The 17790-nt window shown below is 62.7% G+C and overlaps 2 protein-coding genes across 4 annotated transcripts; one reads left to right on the top strand and one right to left on the bottom strand.

Annotated features, from left to right (window-relative positions):
* Window positions 1-157: 157 nt before the first annotated feature.
* On the bottom strand, window positions 158-7855 carry SIRT6 (sirtuin 6). Its single transcript, XM_056336744.1, has 8 exons — window positions 7708-7855; window positions 6442-6569; window positions 5885-6067; window positions 3348-3407; window positions 2702-2797; window positions 1765-1845; window positions 1289-1412; window positions 158-601 (listed from the first exon to the last, which is right to left on the bottom strand). The coding sequence occupies exons 1-8, from the start codon at window positions 7771-7773 to the stop codon at window positions 278-280; spliced, it is 1062 nt and encodes a 353-aa protein (XP_056192719.1). The 5' UTR covers window positions 7774-7855; the 3' UTR covers window positions 158-277.
* A 94-nt stretch (window positions 7856-7949) lies between these two features.
* Window positions 7950-17770, top strand: ANKRD24 (ankyrin repeat domain 24). Of its 3 annotated transcripts, none has more exons than XM_056336742.1 (19): window positions 7950-8624; window positions 11226-11356; window positions 11444-11532; window positions 11853-11917; window positions 12162-12219; window positions 12299-12369; window positions 12601-12707; window positions 12794-12981; window positions 13606-13634; window positions 13783-13875; window positions 14368-14472; window positions 14590-14634; window positions 14754-14852; window positions 14926-14998; window positions 15119-15240; window positions 15318-16541; window positions 16965-17102; window positions 17197-17262; window positions 17498-17770. In XM_056336742.1, the coding sequence occupies exons 1-19, from the start codon at window positions 8589-8591 to the stop codon at window positions 17573-17575; spliced, it is 2817 nt and encodes a 938-aa protein (XP_056192717.1). In that variant the 5' UTR covers window positions 7950-8588; the 3' UTR covers window positions 17576-17770. The 3 variants fall into 3 exon arrangements, with proteins under 3 accessions (XP_056192717.1, XP_056192716.1, XP_056192715.1); XM_056336741.1 differs by having other exon boundaries at window positions 7950-10106; window positions 14593-14634; XM_056336740.1 differs by having other exon boundaries at window positions 7950-10106.
* Window positions 17771-17790: the final 20 nt, after the last annotated feature.

Raw genomic sequence — 17790 nt, 5'->3', positions numbered from 1 at the left:
GCCCTGGCACCAGCACCCCTGTCCCTCTGCCCCCCGAGCTCTGTGGGACGTAGCTGGGCCCCACCAGCATCTCCTTGCAGAGAAGGAACGAGTTGCTGGGTATGGTTCAAGCAGGCAGCACCCTTCCTGCGCCAGTGGGTGCAGCTGCCCCAACACATGCGATTCAAGTGTATTTAATACTTACATAAAAAAAGGGACAATGTTTAAGGGTATAAAAAAAAAGTCGGTAGGAAAAGCGGCACAAATGAGTGTCTAGACAGACAGGGAACAGCCTGGGTCAGGTGAGGAGAGGCTCCACCTTCATCTTCTTCACCGTCGTTGGCCCTGTGTCTGGGCTGGGACACTCCTGCTTCAGACTGTCACGGTGCTCCACCAGTGTGGTCCCAAGGTCAGGGCACAGCCCTTCCATGCCATTGTGCTCCTCCTTCAGCAGCCTGCGGGCCCCAGGGTCAAATTTGAAGAGCTGTTCGGGCTTGGTGAGCTCAGCGGTTTCCACCACCACTGGCCCCGTCCACTCCGGGACCTCCAGCCCCAAGTGCTTCATCAGCTTCGTCATGACATCGTCGACGTAGGCGTGGATGCGCAGGTCGGCCTGTCTGTCCTGGGGCAAGCGAGGGCAAGCACGGCGTTAGGGACAAACATAGTGTGCGGGTACAAACGTCCCCTCCCAGGGAGTGCACGGGGACAGGGTGATGCCTCAGCTGCACGCGGGCTCCAGTCCCTGAGACATCATCCCTGGTGGAACACGAACTGACCCCAGCTGCACGGCAGGCTGACAGGGCTCCGTCAGGGTGCGGGCAGGCAGTCACACCTTAAAACACAGCCCTGAGATTGGGACGTGGATGCAGAGCCAGGCTATGAGCCCAGGACAGGGTGGGACAGGGATAAGGGAGCTCTAATGCCATCCCAGGTACCCCCCAGCACCGGTTGTTTGAAAGACTTTGGACAACGGCACCAAAACCAGGGCCGAACACGAACCGAACTCCTCTCCCTCGCAGCACAGGTTATGTGTGTGCAGTTACTTCATCGGGCTGTAATTCACTGGAAGATACATCAGGCTTTGGGCTGTTTTTATTCTGCTCTTGAGATTTACCTTCCGTTTCTCAGTGTTTATTGGGAGCTGCAGGTTTAAACTCTCCAGCAAGGGAAGCCCAGCCTGTTTGCTAAGCGAGGCCACTCTTCTACCTGGCCGCCTGGGAGGGGACGATGCACGGGGACTAACCTGGGATGGGGCCGAAACAAGGGACGCGAGGGGAAAGCAGCAGCACAGAACGGCAAGGACACTCACGTGTTTGGTTGCTTGTAGATTGACTATGACCAGCTTCCCTCCTCTCTTCTTCGTGATCAGCGGGAGGTTGCCGCTGGGTTTGATCTGCAGAGAGGTCCCCAGGGTGATGGAGAGATCAGCTTTCCTGTAGGGAGGAGACAAAACATCCAGGCCAGAGAAAAAGCCGTGGCTGTTTGCAGACTGCTTCTCCCACCCTGTTCCAGTGTGGACTCTACAAGCAGCTGGGAAGCAAAGCTGTGGCCAGAATTTGCTGCGGTTTCCCTCAGCCGCTTTCTGAGGAGAGAGCTGGGCACTGCTGTTCCGTGAGTACAGCCTCACGGCTGCGAGGCACAGAACACGACTACCAACGCCAGGCAAGGCCAGCCCAAGGTCCCCCATGGTGCAGGCAGAGGACAGGCAGCCCCGGCAGCCTCCTGTGGCACCACCAGCCACAGGTGTCTGCAGCACCCACGGCACGAAGAGCCCAAGCACAGTACCTGCAGGCTTCATCCGCCAGCGTAAGGTCGCGGTCAGGCAGGGAATCCTCCCAGTCCAGAATGGTGTCTCTTAACTTCCCTCTAGAAAACACGCATAGGGACTGCAGCTTCTCCTGCCAGGCAGGAACAGCCAGCAGAGCCGCCCTGCCAGAGGGGACAGCGACCCAGATCCTGTCCCACCCTCCCTGGCCCTGCACTGTGAAGGGACAGAGTGAGCCCAGACGAGCTGAGAGGACTCGCCGGCAGGCGAGGGCACAGACTTCATCTGCACGAGGGATTTTGTGGCTGGTGCTGTGATGCCACCAAAGCCCCAGCTGTCTCGCTGCCCTGGTTCAGAGCTGGGATGCAGCTTTCACTCCCCAGCATCAGAGCTGAGCCAGGAGAGCTCTGCTCCACCGCCCGCAGCCCCCAGCTCTGCTGTGCCGGCTCTGCAGCCAGCCTGGCTGCGGAAAGCAGCTGCGCTGGGCCCGGTGAGCCTGGCTGAGGAAGCACACGGGGCCTGTGGAGCGTGTCTGGATGCCGGATCACCTCGGGGTACCTCCAGCTGCAGAGCTGGAAATGCTATTTACGCTTCCCTACCAAGGGCAAAGCAGCAGCAAGGCAGCACAGCGGCCGCATCCTTCTGGAGGGGAAGGGGCTCGCTCTCTAGAGCTGCCATCCCACAGCAGGGCATTCTCCAGCACTGGGACATGCTCAGTTATCGGTGGGAGACCCCCTGCCAAGGAGGCTGGGACTCCTTGAAGACATGGGTGCTGGCTTCCCATCTGGGCTTTGGAGATCCCCCCTACACCCTCTGCTTCTTCACCTCAACCAGAGGCATTGTCGGCCCAGCCCTGCAAAGCCACGTCTGTGACCAGAGTCACTCGCTCGGGTGAAGGGTCCCCCCGCCACCCCACATCCCCTCGGGAGCCCCAGCCCTGCACCCCAGCAGCCATACCTGCAGGCCCGCAGCCCCCGGGCTTTGGTGACGCTGCACAGCCTGCCCGTTGGCTTCAGCCCCATGCTGCCCACGACTGCGTCCCGCACGTACTGCCTGCAAAAGAGACGGTGCCATCCGGGGCCAAACACGCAGGGAGGTGGCACCCATTGTGAGAGGCCCCCCGTGATGTGGCACACCTCACGCCACACAGGCCACACTGGAGGAGCAGGCGGTGGCTCAGAGACACAAGCAATGACAGAGGCACCTCAGTTCTCCACCGATCCCTGCCTGCGCCTCTAACCAGGTGCTGTGGACAGCAGCTCTGAGCGACAGCCCCAGGGGTCTGCCACAGACCAGGATGGCAAACCCAGCTTGTAGCAACCTCCTCTCCAGCTGGCAGGTACAGACCCTGCTGCAGGCAGCCCTGCTGGCACAGCTGCCTTGCCACGGCCAGCAGGATTTGCCAAGGGCCTCCCAGGCAACAGAGATTTCCCAGAATATTCATCTCCCACCGTTTGACAGGGTTTACGATTCAGACGGCCAGATCTGTCTGTGACCCCATGCACACAGCCCCATGGCATGTGCAGGGCCTCCAGGGCTCCCCGGGGACAGCAATGAAGTCCCCACCCCACTGCCATCCTCCCCAGGCTCAGGGCTCACGTACTTGCCGCATTTCACACACTCTTCCACAAACATGTTCCCGTGGAGCTCAGCCAATTTGTCCCTGCGGGAGAAACAGGAGAGGTGAGCTGGGGAAGGGTGGAGAGCCCTGGGGTGACAGAGAAAGCTGCCCCAGCCCCCCTCCTCACCAGGAGCTCCTGCACCTCCGGGGCTTCCCCGCTTCCCAGCTCAGCTAGGTCAGACCTGCCAGACCACCACAGGTGGGGTGGCAGGGACCCTCTGCCATGGCCTGGGGACAGTGCCCCAGCACAGGGTCAGCACCGGGGGGGAATTATATTAGTTAGACACAAACAGGGCTGCATCGGAGCGAGGCACCAACATCAGGCAGGCACTGGGTGCCACAGAACAACCTGGCCGTGCTGCAGGGGGGCAGCTGGCCCGGCAGAGAAGGCTGTTCATTCAGCCACCAAGTGTGGGGGCTTCCCTGTGCCAAGCATGGCCATCACATGCAGGGCAAGCAGGCGCTGGCAGAACTATGGCACACTGAGCACCGCTTTGTGCATTTCATGCAAAAAAGGTCGCTCAAAGGGAGTTTGGGCAGAGCTGTCCTTCTTGTGGGGCAGGGGAGACCCCAAGGATGTGTTCAGATCCTGCTGAGAGCCTTCTGCACCGTGGTTTTATCTCCCATCACAAAAGCGCTACACTATAACCACTGCAACTGGGACTAAGGAGAGGGACAGCATGTCCTGGTTTTTTAATTTTAAATGCTTCCATCTGCAGCACCAATTCTAGCCCCTCCTCTGATCTGATCCAGCCTCAAATCTCTGCACTCAGTAGTAACCTGGATATTCACTTCTCTCAGCACTCAGCATTCCCCTATGTCCTCGCACGGTTCCAGCCCCCTGCCACTTGTGACTAAAACTCCCCTCAAGCTCAGTGCAAGCCTCAAAGTGCAGAAGCTAGAGGAAAACAAGGCCATACTCTCCCCACGTTCCTGCAAGCCCCACAGCAACCGGGAGCCTCCTCCAGGGTGGATGAAGACAGGACGGACTTGATTGCCCCTATTTTGGCCCCAGTTCTGCAACGCTTACTTAAGCACGTGCTTTGCTTAGGCAGAAGAGCTGTGCTAAACCACAGCGGGAGCCAGCAGCACAAGGCTGCAGGGAGCACAGCTGAGTTCTGGTCAGAATTTCCTATTCTTTTTCCCATGGTTCTTTAGTTTAAAAAGGCAAACGCGGTGCTAGGAGCAGGAACCAGGACTCGGGGCTGTTTATGAAGCACCTCCTGGAGGCAGCTCTCTGCTCAGCCAGTGATGGCGGAAGACATTCATGAGACATCTTCTCTGAGGTCCCACTCATGCTCCTTGTTCTCATCCCAACTCCCTTCATTTTATTTTTTCACTTGAATTCAGCTGCTCTCCCCATTCCTTTCCAGGCAGCTCCAAGCAGTTTGCCTCACAAAACAATTGCTCACTGGTCTTAAGTGCTGGAAATGGGTTTTATAACAGGCTGAAGTTCCTTGAAGGGAAAAGAGCCTGTTGCCACAAGCACTAATGGAAAGGCAGGTTCCTTCAAGGACATCTTTGAAATGGCAGCTGTGCTGCTAAATGTGCTTCAGACCCCACCCATACGGGGAGCGGAGATCTTGTACCCTCGGCTCCCACACGTCACAGCTCCCTGCAGAGGAAACAGCCACGCAGGATCCCTGACCCTCATCGCAGCGGGCGAGAAAATCAGAGACCACAGCCGGTAAGTCAGACCAGTTCCAACCGCGGGACCCTCTCTACGTCTTGCTGCCCCTGCAGTTTTGCAAATTTATCGTGAGGCAAAATACTTTTGAGGCCATCTTTGGCCCAGGCATTGTTCCATCACTGGGGCAGCACTGCCTTTATTTTCTCTCAAGAAATTAAATTTAAGCAAACTGTAAAATAGCACAAGATCCAGTGCTCTGAGACAGCTCTAGCTACGCGGGTAAAACGGGTCAAGAGGCATCTCTGCGAGCAGCAGGAGCAACTTCAGAGCCTCTCATCCTCCCTCCTGTCCCTTCACCCCTCTGGATGGGTGCAGAGGCAGTGGAAAGGATCGTGTGCTCTGAGCGCAGCTCTGAGCCCAGTTCCCAGGAGCATGTGCCCTAACTGAAGCTGACGTCTCACTCCCTGGGCCACGATCTCCCAGGCAGCCATGCAGCGCAGCCAGGCTGCTCACAGCAGCACCGACAGCCACAGCTACACAGCTGATGGGTGGCAACATGCGATGGCCCAAACCATGACCTGTTTGTTTTTCTTGTGAACAAATGGCTTCTGGGTGTACTTCTAGAGAGCATCAACTGGGGCTGACTTTATTTGATCACCCTCTGAATTACTAAAATAACTTCTCTACATTCAGTCTAGTTCATGTACCCCTTCCAGTTTCCGCTCCCCACACCAGATGTGGGGGAGAGCTTCCAAGCCAGCCTTGGAAATCAACACCCAGCACCAAACGCCTGCCTGCAAGGCCACGCTGATCAGGCAGCGAGAACAGCCACGTGGCAGTGGCAGGGAAAAGCATGAGGGACGTGGAGACAGGGCGGGAGGGGCAGTACCGTGGGAATCCTGAACGCACGTGAAGGCCGTCCACATTCTGGCTGACCAGGAATTTCAGGATGCCAACTCTCTGCAGCCCCAGTAATGCCATGTGAGTCTTGGAGGGCCTGGCATTCTCAAAGGTGGTGTCGAATTTTGGGGAGAGCCCCTTCTCTTCCATAGTCCAGACACCATTGGGGCCCCTGCAGGAACAGGGACAGAAAGAGCGAGAACTGACAGCCCGGGCTCCAAGATGACAGTTGTAAACACAGTTGTAAACGCAGCACAAGCCCTATCAGGGGAGGAGGATGAGCAGGGCACCACTAAATGAAGGTTGTGGATCACCGGCGATTTTTGTCGTTGATGCAAGCAGGGTGCCCACAGGGCTTCTGTGGGCGTGGCTTAACCTCAAACGGGTGTGCAAGAGGGAGAGGGTATTTTCAACTGGATCCAGGACCGGAGAGGAGGGATGGAGCAGGTCTGGCAGGGGAAACAGTCCAGAGCTTTACAAGGTGTGAGATGGACTTGAAGGAGGCACCATCCCCCCAACCCCTCACCTGCAGTCCACTGCCCTTACCTGAAGTCGGGAATCCCCGAGGCAGTGCTGATCCCAGCCCCCGTGTGAAACACCACATTGGAGGAACTCCTGATCAAGTCTGCCAGCTCCTGCACCTTCCTCTCCACTTCCTCCGGGGGGTCAAAAATCTGAGCAAGAAAAGACAAACCACCACAGGAATGGAGAGGTGCAGGGATAGATCCAACTACACCCCTCCTGGTGCAAAGACCCAGTAAACCACATTTTTTTTTATCCAAAGGAAAGAAGATTTTGCATTCCTTAACAACAAAAGCATTTAATCAGAGAGAAACTGTGTTGTATAAACATCTCCATGCAGGGTAAGGGCTTAAAACACCTAAGGCAGACAGGGGTATTTATTGCTCTCGCTGACAGGCAGCTGATACCCCGAGAAGTGGCTGGGCTCCAGGGCACCGCCGGGCAGCGGGAGGGCAGGCGTGAACCCGGTGCCACCCCGCGTGTGCTCAGCTCCAGCTGTCACCAGCACGGCCACCAGCCCTGCAGGCAGGCCAGCGCTGAGGGACGGCGAGCTGCGTGGGAAGCCAGGAAGGTGGGGGACACAGGAGTGCTGTGGCTAGGTGGGACCGCGCACCCACCCAGCCTTCTGGTGTGGGCACAGGATTTCGCTTCTGCGAGAAGCTTCTCCAGCCCGGTCTCCTGGGGAGAGGGACTGAGGACAGGCCCCTGCATGTCCCTGTCCCCTCACCTCAAAACCTGTTTTAAGCTTCCCAAATACTGCTGGGGGCACAGGGCTGGGATCACCCCGCAGTGCCTGGGCAGGCCCCTCACACCCACCTTCTGGGATCCCCGCTGGGGAATACAGGGGGTCCCCACAGGGCTGGGAGCCCCGGGGTGGGGGCACAAAGCAGGGGGGTAGTGCCAGGCGTGGAGGGAGGGAGCTGTGGGGCTGGGGGGGATGGGAGAGAGCTGTGGGGGCCGGGACGGGACACGGAGGGAGCCGTGGGGCTGGGGGGAATGGGAGAGAGCTGTGGGGGACGGGACGGGACACGGAGGGAGCCGTGGGTCTGGGGGGAATGGGAGAGAGCTGTGGGGGACGGGACGGGACACGGAGGGAGCCGTGGGGCTGGGGGGTGGGACACACGCAGGGAGCCGTGGGCCGCGGGGGACTCGTGGGGGCAGCCGTGGGCCGGGGGACACACAAAGGGGCCCTGGCGCCGGGCTCCCCACGGCAGCCACCCACGGGGCCGAGGGCGCGGTTGCCATGGGAACCCGCCAGGCCGCGGGAGGGCCCGGCCGCGCCGCGCTCACCTCGGGGAGGCCGCACTTGCCCTTGTCCGAGTAGGGCGAGAGCCCGGCCGCGTAATTGACCGCCATGGCCCGCCGCGGCCGCCGGAGCGCGCATTGTTGCCAGCCCCGCGGCCGGGCGGAAGCGCGCAGCGACGCGCCGGGGCGGGGCGCACGGACGGGCACGCCCGGGGGACGGCGCCGCCGCCGCCATCTTTGTGCCGGGCGAGAAGGGCGGGGGCTGCTGCCCTCACCGTGCTGAATCCTCAGCCGGGACCCCCGGGGCGGGGGGTGACAGGACAGGGCAGGGCAGGGGGTGCTGGTAGGGCCAGGAGGTGCCAGGCCGGGGCAGGGGATCTCAGGCTGGGGCTGAGGTGCCAGGCCAGGGTAGGAAGCGCCAGGCCAGGGCGTAGGGTCCCAGGCCGGGGCAGGGGGTCCCAGGCCGGGGCAGGGGGTCCCAGGCCGGGGCAGGGGGTCCCAGCTCGTCAGGGCCCAGCCCAGCCCAGCCCTGCCCCGCACTACCCGCAGCCCCAGACACCCCAGAGGCCCACGGAGCCCGGCCTTGCTGCCCTCAGACCCCCCCACTCCCCCTCCGGGCCTGGCCCCGCCAGCCATGGCCCCTCGCCTCCCTGCCCCTGGGTGTTGGAGGGGTGCAAGCAGCCCCCTCCCCAGATGGGGTTTGTGTGTGTGTGTGTGTGTGTCCCGAGCCCCCCCCCCGGCTGCCCAGCGCTGCCAGCTGTAACCGCAGCCGTAACCCAACTCCTGCGGCCCCCCCGCGCTGGGCGCTGCGGCAGCCGCCGGGGCACTGGAGCAGCAGGGCTGGGGGCGCCTGGGCCTGGAGCAGTGGGGGAGAGACCCTCGAGCACAGCCATCCCCCATCCAGGTGCCACGGGGCTGGGGCTGCCATGAAGAGCCTGAAGGCCAAGTTCAAGAAGGCTGACGTGAGTGCCATCCCCAGGGACATGGGGACGTGGGGACCTGCCCTGGGTATCTGTGGGGACCTGCCCGGGGATGGTCCAGGTTGCACAAGGACATGGGGACCTGGCCTGGGATGTCCTTGGGGACCTGCCCCAGGATGATCCAGGTTGCACAAGGACATGGGACCCTGTCCCGGGATGTCCATGGGGACCTGCCCCAGGATGTCCATGGAGACGTGTCCTGGGATGACCCAAGTTTCACAGGGACATGAGGACCTGCTCTGGCATGCTCCAAGTTTCACAGGGACGTAAGGACATGGGGGTCATCCCCAGGATGTGAGATGGCTGCTCACTGTGGGGACAGCATCCCCATGGACGTTGGCAGTGCAACCCTGGCTGGTGGGATTGAGCTCCCGGTGTACCCAAGGGTGCTCCCAGGGCCATTGTTGGGAGTGGGGCAAAGCAAAGGAATAAAGGCATCAGCAGCGAGAAGGAAGCAGGTCCCAGGTCCCCTCCCTGTCCCGCTCCTGGGGACGGCTGCCAGCTTTCCAGCTGCCACCGCCAGTAGAACCAGCATGTTGATGCTCCTCAATTATTCAGCACCAGCCTGGCACGGGGCCGCAGGCTCTCACCATCCTCCACGCAGGGCAGAGGGTGACAGTGCTGTCCCCAGGGCCCGTAGCAGCACCGGGCAGATGTGTGCACTGGGGACACATGGTTGGGGACATGTGGACACAGGTTCAAGCCCTCCATTGTGGAGTCTGCAGGCCTGCCCTGCTCAGGGTGCTCTGTGCCTCAGTTTCCCCACACTGCCCTGGACATTGCTGTGAGTGGGGAGCGGGGAGGGGCTCCGGCTGTCCTGCCACCCCCAGGGCTCTTCCAGGACAGCTGCCCAGAGACCCTTTGCATTTTGGGGTCCCATCCTTGAGGGGGGTTTGCTGAGCCCCTGAGACACAGGCAGGGGGTCCTGCCCCTCCCTTGGCCCCAGGGCTGTGGTGGGAGGTAAGTCTGTGCCCCCCAGGGCAGTGCAGGGGGTCCCATGTCCCCCTCCTCGAGGAGCTGGATCTGGCAGGAGGATGCACATCCGCTTTGTTTGGGGGTGCATTGCTGCCTCACTTTGAGCATGGGGTGGGAAAGTTGCCCCCCCCGCCCAGCCCCTCCCATTTTAACTGGGACCAGCCTGGGTGCTGCTCCCTGACTGGGACCTTGGTACCTGCTCCATGGCAGGGATGCAGGGATGCCTGGAGCTCTGGATGCTGGGGAGGGAGGGAAGGAGAGAAAGAAGGAGGGACTGAGGGATGGAGGGAGGCGGATCCTGGCTCCTACTGCGGCAGGACCCGGCCCCCACCCAGGCAGCGATGCTGGACCGAGCTGGGGTTTGGGGTCCACGGCCTGGAGCCCCAGCCTGCCCTCGCCCAGGCGGGGGGCAAGGGATGCATGGCTGCCCGCCACCTCTTCCTCAACACCATGAAGCAGATCTGCCTCTGTGCTGCTGCCTCCTTCGCGGTACGTCCCTGCCCTCCATCTCCGGTCCCCTTTGGTCACGTCCTCCGGGGTAAGCCATGTCACTCCCACCCACCTGGACCCCCTCCATCTCCATCCCAGGGCTCAGCTGCCTCTTCTCCAGCCTGCTTTGTCTTTGCATGACAAGGGGCGGGGGGCGGGGGAGCAGGCACCACCCTCCCAGTTTGCCCAGTAATCCTGGGAGACTGGTTTATTCCCCACCCCTGGATGGGGTCCCTTGCCCCCCGCAGGGCTGGAGGGGCTGGCAGGGGCACCAGGTGGGCACAGTGGCACGGGTCCTGTGGCTAGCATTGGGCAGCAGGCTGGTGCAAGGCTGGATGCAAGCAGCTCCCAAAAGGTGACATCCATTTCCTGCTGCCCTGACTGCAGTGAGCTCCGGGTTGTCATCACGGGCTGTGGGGTGAACACAGGGCTTCCCATGCTGGTCCTGTCCCGCTGCAGGTCACTCCCTCGGGACGGGGATGTGCAGGACCACTGGGTCAATAAGCCCCCATCCAGCCCCAGTCCTGTGCAGTGGTGGGGACAGCATTGTGCCCTGTATATCCCAGGGAGGCTGGAGCCATCCCAGGGGACCTGCTGTCACTGCCAGCTGTGCTAGCCTTGGCTTGGTCCCTTCCTTGGTGGGGACCGAGGCAGGGCTGGGAACGGGCTCAGTGGGGAAACCTGGGCAGGGATGGGGCTCAGGCACCTCCTGGGTGCTGGCTGTGTTTAGCAGTGGGGTCACTGGGATGGCGGGGGCAAACCCTGGGGCAGGGGCAACCAGGCAGTGTCAGCTCATTCCCAGATCCTGACTGTTCACAGCCTGGCCCACCCACAGCTAAACCGGGGCAGCTCTGTAAATCTTCTGTGAGCTGCAAACTGGAGGCAGGGTGAAGGGGATCCTCATCCCAGTCACCTGTCCCAGCTAAACCCTCCATACTGGGGGCCAGACGCCACAGCACCTGGGAAGGGGGTTGGTCCAGAGATGGCCACCCCAAGGGATCGGGAAGGGAGGAAGATAGCAGGGATGGGGGTGAGGACAGGCACCCAAGCCCAGCCCAGCACCGTGCCAGTCCCTGGGGACAGCATGCCCAACACAGCCTCCTCTCGGCTTCATTGCAGAGCCAGGACTGGACCAAGAACGATGAGAAGCTTCTGCAAGCTGTGGACTACAACGATGCCGGGAGGGTGACATCTCTCCTCGTCCGTAAGGGCCTGGTCCCCACCAAGCTGGACTCGGAGGGCAAATCCGCGTGAGTGCTGACCCAGTCCCTGGCACGCTGGGGACACAGGGCTGGGGGCCAGGGATGTGAGTGAAACAGCCCCTGGTCTTGCTGCAGGTTCCACCTGGCCGCCATGCGGGGCAACGTGGACTGCCTCGAAGCCATGCTGGCTCACGGCGTGGATGCCATGACCAAGGATAGCTCGGGTGAGGGCACGGCTGCCGCACGCCCCTGGCTAACGCCATGGGCACCCAGGGCCACTGGTGCTCCCTGGTTGTCCCCACTCTGCTGGCAGGTGTTGAGGCTGAGGGGACAGAGGTGACGGCCACCCCTGCAGGGGCTATAAATTGTCTCAGCTTCCTACGGGGACTCAAGCACTGACCGATGGTGCTCCTGGGGATGTCCCCTTCTGTTTAGCCCCAGTCCAGCAGATCCTCTTGTGTGCCCATCTGCCCAGCTGTCACCCAACAGGTGGCCTCTGTCACAAGCCCATTTCTCTGACCCGCCTGTCTGTCCCGCTCCCCAGGTTACACTGCCCTGCATCTGGCGTCCAAGCATGGCCACCCACAGTGCGTCAGCAAGCTGCTGCAGGTACCGGGGCTGGGAGCATGGTGCTGTGAGGGAGGGCGAGTGCTGTGCCAGCCGGGTGTCCTCTCTGTCCTTGAACTCCCTTTCAGTGGTGGTGGTTGGCATGGTGGTTCCTGGCTCTGCCCGGCACTGTGTGGTGCTGCCTGGCACCTGCTCGGCCCTCCAATAATACCAAGGAGACACGTCCACTTGAGCAGTCTGTCTGTCTTGTCCCTTACCTTCCTGTAACCCAGGTTCTCTCCCTCAGGCCTCCTGCCCTGTGGACGTAGCTGATGGCAGTGGCCGAACAGCACTGCACCACGCAGGTGAGTAGGGACAGCGCCAGCCCTGTCCTGCTCGTGTCCCCATGGGAGGCAGAGCGCTCAGCTTCTGTCCTTCTCCCAGCGGTCAGTGGCTGCATCTCGTGCTCAGAGATCCTCTGCGATTTCAAGGCTCCCTTGAACATCAAGGACAAGGTGAGATCCCTCTGCTCCTTGCCCTGCTGTGCCGTGCAGAGCAGCAGGGGGCTGGGCTGGGGCTGCCTTTGGGACGCAGCAGCTTCTGTGGTGGAAGGCAGCAGCTGGCAGTTCCTGGGGTGAAATGGCATGGAGTGGGATGTGGAAATTGGGGAGGTAAGGGGAGCGGGGTGCCCCACAGCGGGATCTGAACCTTGTCTGCACACCCTCACCCAACCTGCTTCTGCCCAGGATGGCTCCACACCGCTGATCCTTGCTGCCAAGATGAGCCACTCGGAGCTGTGCCGGTACCTGCTGCACCGCGGCGCAGCTGTCAACAGCCAGGACCTGCAGGGGAGGTGAGTCTGCACTGGTGGGGACTGGAGGCGGACAGGGAGATGGAGGGAATGGGCACCCTCACCTCTGGTCTCATCACTCTGCTCAGGACAGCCTTGATGCTGGCCTGCGAGAATGGCAGTGTGGAGACAGTGGAGGTGCTCGTCAACGCTGGCGCCCGGGTGGCCGTGGTGGACTCCACAGGTCACGATGCCACACACTACAGCCTGGCTACGGGCAACGCTCTCATCCAGCACTTCCTGCAAGAGGCTGCTCAGCGCAGGTCCTGGGCCAGCGGTAAGGCAGCTGTGCCGCCCTGGTGCTTCTTGTCTGCAGGGGATGGACCCACGGGGGCGTTTTCACCCTTTCGGGTGCTTTGGGGCAGGGCTGTCTGACCCACGGCTGGAAGAGGCTGAGCGGGGCTGGGGGCACATGTCCCCTTTTGCCGTGTGGTGGGGGTGCCTTTGCCCATGCTGTCACCAGCTGAGGGCTGGGAGGTGGTGCTGAGCCTGGGTTGCCTTAGTGTCTGCACATGCTTGCACACACACATTCACATGTGTTTGCAGGCATGGGGGTGTAATTGTGCATGTGTATCAGCCAGTGTGTATGTATGTGTGTCTGCATGTGCATGTCTGTATGCATGGATCTTCCTGTGTCTGCACATGTGTATGCATCCCTGAAATTACACATCCATGTATATCCTCGTATTTGTCTGCATGTGTGCCCCTTGTACACACACGTGCTCTCCTCTACACGTGCTCTCCTCTGCACGCGCTTGTGTGTTCCCCCTGAGCGCTCATCCCTGCATGAGCACATTTAGAAGTGCCCCTGCACCTGTGCAGGCTCTGCCTGCTGTGCCCACTCCTATGATCCCTTAAACCTCCCCAATTTCTTTCTCTTTCCTTCCGCTCTGCCCCACAGAAGAGGAGTCAGCTGAGCAGACATCCCAGGTAAGGGCCTGCCTGGCTGCCCACCCCTCATCAGGGCTGGCCTGGCCCCAGCCGCTGGGTGGGGGTCCCCAGGAGCCCTGGGGCTCTGCAGGGTGACAATGTGTCAGGAAGGAGGGAGGCCACTTTATCTGCCCTGGTGTCTCTGCAGACGTCTTCACCTAGCCAGTCATCCATCAGGGAGAAGAACAGCACCCCAAGGAAGAGGAAAGCCCCTCTGCCTCCCCTGGGCATCCCCGGGCAGGTGAGAGGGCGGTCCCCCTTAGCTCCATGCCCACAGCCAGCTTGGCAGGAGCAGGGTAGCCAAGCTCAGGCAAACTCCAGCTTCACCCGCTCCTGCAGCAGAGGTGGTGCTCACAGGCTGACCTGAGCTGCTACGGGGGCTTCATCCCCACTCCTGGGGTGCATGCAGCACCCCAGGCCCCGAGCCCCTACTGTCAGCAAGGGCAGGGGCTCTCAGCCCCTTTCAATCCACCCTGCAGGCCCCAAGCACCCCTCTCCTGGGGGGCTGTGTGGCGCCGGGGGGTCTGTGCCCTGCCAGAGCCTTTCCTTCTCTCTCTCTGGTGTGAAAAAGTGCCGTGCACACCCCTGGAGTGTGGCTTGCCCATGGGGGCAGTGCTGCCTGGCTGGGCTCAGCCTGCCACAGACCCCTGGTGAGGACGGGCAGGAGGGGGCCGACAGCGGGGAGGGCACTGGCGGTGCCTGGCACCAAGGCTTGGGAGCCGCTTCCCTGCAGGAGGACCGGGATGCCTATGAGGAGATTGTGCGGCTGCGGCAGGAGCGGGCACAGTTCTTGCAGAAGATCCGGGGCTTGGAGCAGCAGGAGAAGCAGAGACGGGAGGTACCGGCCAGCTGCAGCGTCATGGGGGAGATGCCACCATGTCCCTAGGGAGCGGAGGGGATGGGAAGGATGAGGACAGGATTTATTCCTCCCTGTTTTCTCTCTGTGTCCTGCTAGCAGGCAGAGCTGGACGAGGGCTCCCTGCGCTCCATGGAGAAGCAGGTGAGGCCAGTGAAGAGGTCGTGGGTGGGCTCAGCTCTCTGAGGGGTCCTGGTGCTGGGGATGCCATCGGGACTCTGGTGGGAGCTAAGGGGACCCTGTGCTTGTGTCCTGCCCCACAGATCCAGCAGCTGGAGGAGCGGCTGGCGGTGCGGGATAGAGAGAAGGAGCGGCTGGGCAAGGAGGTGGAGGCTCTGCAGAGCCGCTTGTCCTCACTGGAGGTGGGTGCGGGTAGCAGCTGGCAGCAACAGGGGCTGGGGCGTGTGGGGGCTGACCACTAATCTGCCCCCCTAGAACGAGAGGGAGAACACGAGCTATGACATCGAGACACTGCAGGACGAGGAGGGAGACCCGCTTGAGTTCCCAGGTTGGGCCCTGCCGGCCTCCCGAGGCCGCCGTGGGGCTGGCAGCCCGTGGGGAGGTGGCACCCTGCAGCGGGGAGCAGGGGTTTGGGTGGGCGCAGCGCCAACAGCCCTGTGCCCCGCAGGGGCAGAACTGCTGCTCTCCAAGAAGACGCTGAGCCCCTCGGCCGAGGAGCTGCTGGCCACGCTGCAGGGGCAGGTGCAGTCCCTCACCATGCAGAACAAGGAGCTGAGGGAGAAAATACAGGCAAGTCCCTGTCTGTCCGTCTGTCCCTCCCTGCCTCCGTCCCCTGGCACCTGCTGGCATCGCTGTGTCCTCGGCAGGTGCTGGAGAACTACGAGCGAGATGAGAGCAGCCCGTCCACCCTGGGGGACGTTGTGCCCGCCAGCCTCTACAAAGCCCTCCAACGTGAGCTGGAGCAGTTGCGGGCGCAGCGCTTGGAGGTGCCGCAGGGCACGGACACGAGGGAGGACACAGCCGGTGGGCAGCCAGCGGCGTGGAGCGGTGCCTCGGAGCATGTCATGGAGGGGAGCGCGGTGCAGAGGCTCGCCAAGGAGCCGGCCTGGAGCAGGGACGAGAGCAAGGCGGCGCCGGGTGAGCTGCGGGCACACACCGAGGCCTCCTCCGCGGCTGAGCAGGAGGTCGGCACTGAGCTGGCGGAGACCCGGGCAGCCCTGCTGCAGGCGCAGGCGGCGCTGGAGGAGCGGGAGCAGCGGGTGAAGGAGCTGCAGACCCATTTGGAAGCCAGCGTGGAGTCTGTGGAGGCAACGGCCTCCCTGGAGGAGGCAGCGAGGGAGAGGGAGGCCTTGCTGGAGCGCTGCGGCCGGGCGGAGGCAGAGGCGGAGGCCCTGCGGCGGGAGCTGGAGGCCAAGGCGCGGGACTGGCGAGCAGCAGGTGGCCCCATGCCCGAGCCGGGGGTGCTGGAGCGACGGGTGGCCGATCTGGTGCGGCAGCACGAGGAGGTGACAGCCCAGCTGGGGCAGCTGCGGGAGACGCTGGGCCGCAGGGAGGCTGAGCTGGGCGTGCTGCGGGAGCAGCTGGCCGCCCGGCCGGTGGGCCGGCAGGAGCACGAGGAAGCCCTGGCACGGCTGCGGCAGGCGCAGTCGGAGGGCTGGGTGCCGCGGGACGAGCACGCCCGGGCCACAGCGGCGCTGGAGGAGCAGGCGCGGGCGCTGCGGGAGCGGGCGGCCCAGCTGGAGGCGGCGGCGGAGGCCAAGGGGCGCAGGGCTGCGCGGCTGGAGGCTGAGCTGGCGGCGGCGGTGCCGCGGGGCGAGCACGAGGCCGCGCAGGCGGGGCTGCAGGCCGAGGCGGCGGCGCTGGCCCAGAAGCTGGGCGAGCTGTCGCGGCGGCACGAGAAGACGTGCGAGGAGGTGTTCCGCGTGCAGCGGCAGGCGCTCTTCATGAAGAGCGAGCGGCAGGCAGCGGAGGATCGCCTGGCCGCTGTGCAGAAGCAGCTGGCGGAGGCGCAGGACGAGGCGCGGCGGCTGCGGGAGCTCCACAGCCACGCTGAGGACTCGGCCCGGCTGGTCAAGGACAGGGACAGAAAGGTGGGGGACAGGGAGGGGGTGCTGGCGGTTGGCGAGGGGCTCCTGGGAGGGGAAACGGCGGCCTGGGTGCTGCTCGGGTGAGCTGAGCTGGCCGGGTCGCAGGGGAGACAGGCTTGCAAGCTACATGCGTGTATGCAGAAGGGTGGAGACACGTATGTGCACACATGCTTATATGTGCATACATGTACATGCACCTGCACTTCAATGCACGCTTGTACACGTAAGTGCACACGCGGACACATGCGCACGTGCCCCTGCGTGCGGACATGCCGCTCTCCTGGCTGTTCCCTTTTTTCCTCCCCAGACTGAGACTGAAAGTGGGGGCAGGAGGAGTGGGGGGAGGAAGCCCCGGCTCTGCCCTTGCCCGGGGACCCCCGTGGAGCCGGGGCTCAGGGGTCCCGGTAACCTCCGCGCTCCGTGCAGATCACTGAGCTCTCTAAGGAGGTCTTCAGGCTGAAGGAAGCCCTGAATGCCCTCCCTGAGGCCCGGGGACCACCGCAGCCGCCCCTCAACACTGCTCTGCTCCAGGACAGGATCCGTGCGCTGGAGGAGAAGCTGGTGGTGGGTACTGGGGGGTCTCATGGCCATCACCTGGTGGGTTCTGGGCTTCCGCAAGCCCCCAGCCTCACACTTAAACCCACTCGCTCTCTTGCAGGAGACAGAAAAGCGACACAGCAAGGTGGTGAAGCTGTACCGGAGCCACCTGCTCTATGCAGTGCAGGTGAGATGGGGACATGGCTGTAGGGGAACTGGGACACTGGTGTGGGGGAGCGGGGCACCAGCCAGCCACGTGTCAGTGCCCACGTGCATGCGGGAGGCAGCAAGGGGCTGGATCCAGGTGCCAACCCAGGGGCATGTGGGCCATGCGCCACAGACACTCCCTGACGTCCCCTCTCTGACGTCCCCTCTCTGACGTCCCCCCTCTGACGTCCCCCCCAATGTCCCCTCCACCCCAGGGCCACATGGATGAGGATGTGCAGAAACTTCTGTGCCAGATCCTGAGGATGCAGCAGCTGCAGGAGCAGGGCAGATGAGTCCCCGCCAGCACGGTAGTGCCGCAGGGGTTGGTGGCACAGCCAGTGACACGGCTGGGGGGACAGACACATGATAGCACCCCTGTGCCCCTTTGCTTCTCTGGGCAGCACCCTGTCACTGGCACATGCACCCCCACCCGCCCCCAGCTGCCCCACACATCCCAGCACAGCAGCAATAAAGTATTTATACTCACACCAACAGGACGGCTCATCTC

The sequence above is a fragment of the Falco biarmicus genome, chromosome 4 (genome assembly GCF_023638135.1).
Source record: "Falco biarmicus isolate bFalBia1 chromosome 4, bFalBia1.pri, whole genome shotgun sequence".
NCBI classification, from domain to species: Eukaryota; Metazoa; Chordata; class Aves; order Falconiformes; family Falconidae; genus Falco; species Falco biarmicus.
The sequence above is the reverse complement of the archived record's forward strand: the minus strand, read 5'-3'. Positions and strand labels throughout refer to the sequence as shown.

Bases quoted from the DNA above. Each gene is read 5' to 3' on its own strand.
- SIRT6 (XM_056336744.1), bottom strand. From the start codon at position 7,773: ATGGCGGTCAATTACGCGGCCGGGCTCTCGCCCTACTCGGACAAGGGC. The intron at 6,068-6,441 runs GTAAGGGCAGTG...CTGTTCCTGCAG, and splicing joins TCGGGGATTCCCGACTTCAG to GGGCCCCAATGGTGTCTGGA. The intron at 602-1,288 runs GTGAGTGTCCTT...CGCTTGCCCCAG, and splicing joins ATCTACAAGCAACCAAACAC to GACAGACAGGCCGACCTGCG.
- ANKRD24 (XM_056336740.1), top strand. From the start codon at position 10,038: ATGGCTGCCCGCCACCTCTTCCTCAACACCATGAAGCAGATCTGCCTC. The intron at 14,473-14,589 runs GTACCGGCCAGC...GTGTCCTGCTAG, and splicing joins AGGAGAAGCAGAGACGGGAG to CAGGCAGAGCTGGACGAGGG. The intron at 16,542-16,964 runs GTGGGGGACAGG...CGCTCCGTGCAG, and splicing joins TCAAGGACAGGGACAGAAAG to ATCACTGAGCTCTCTAAGGA.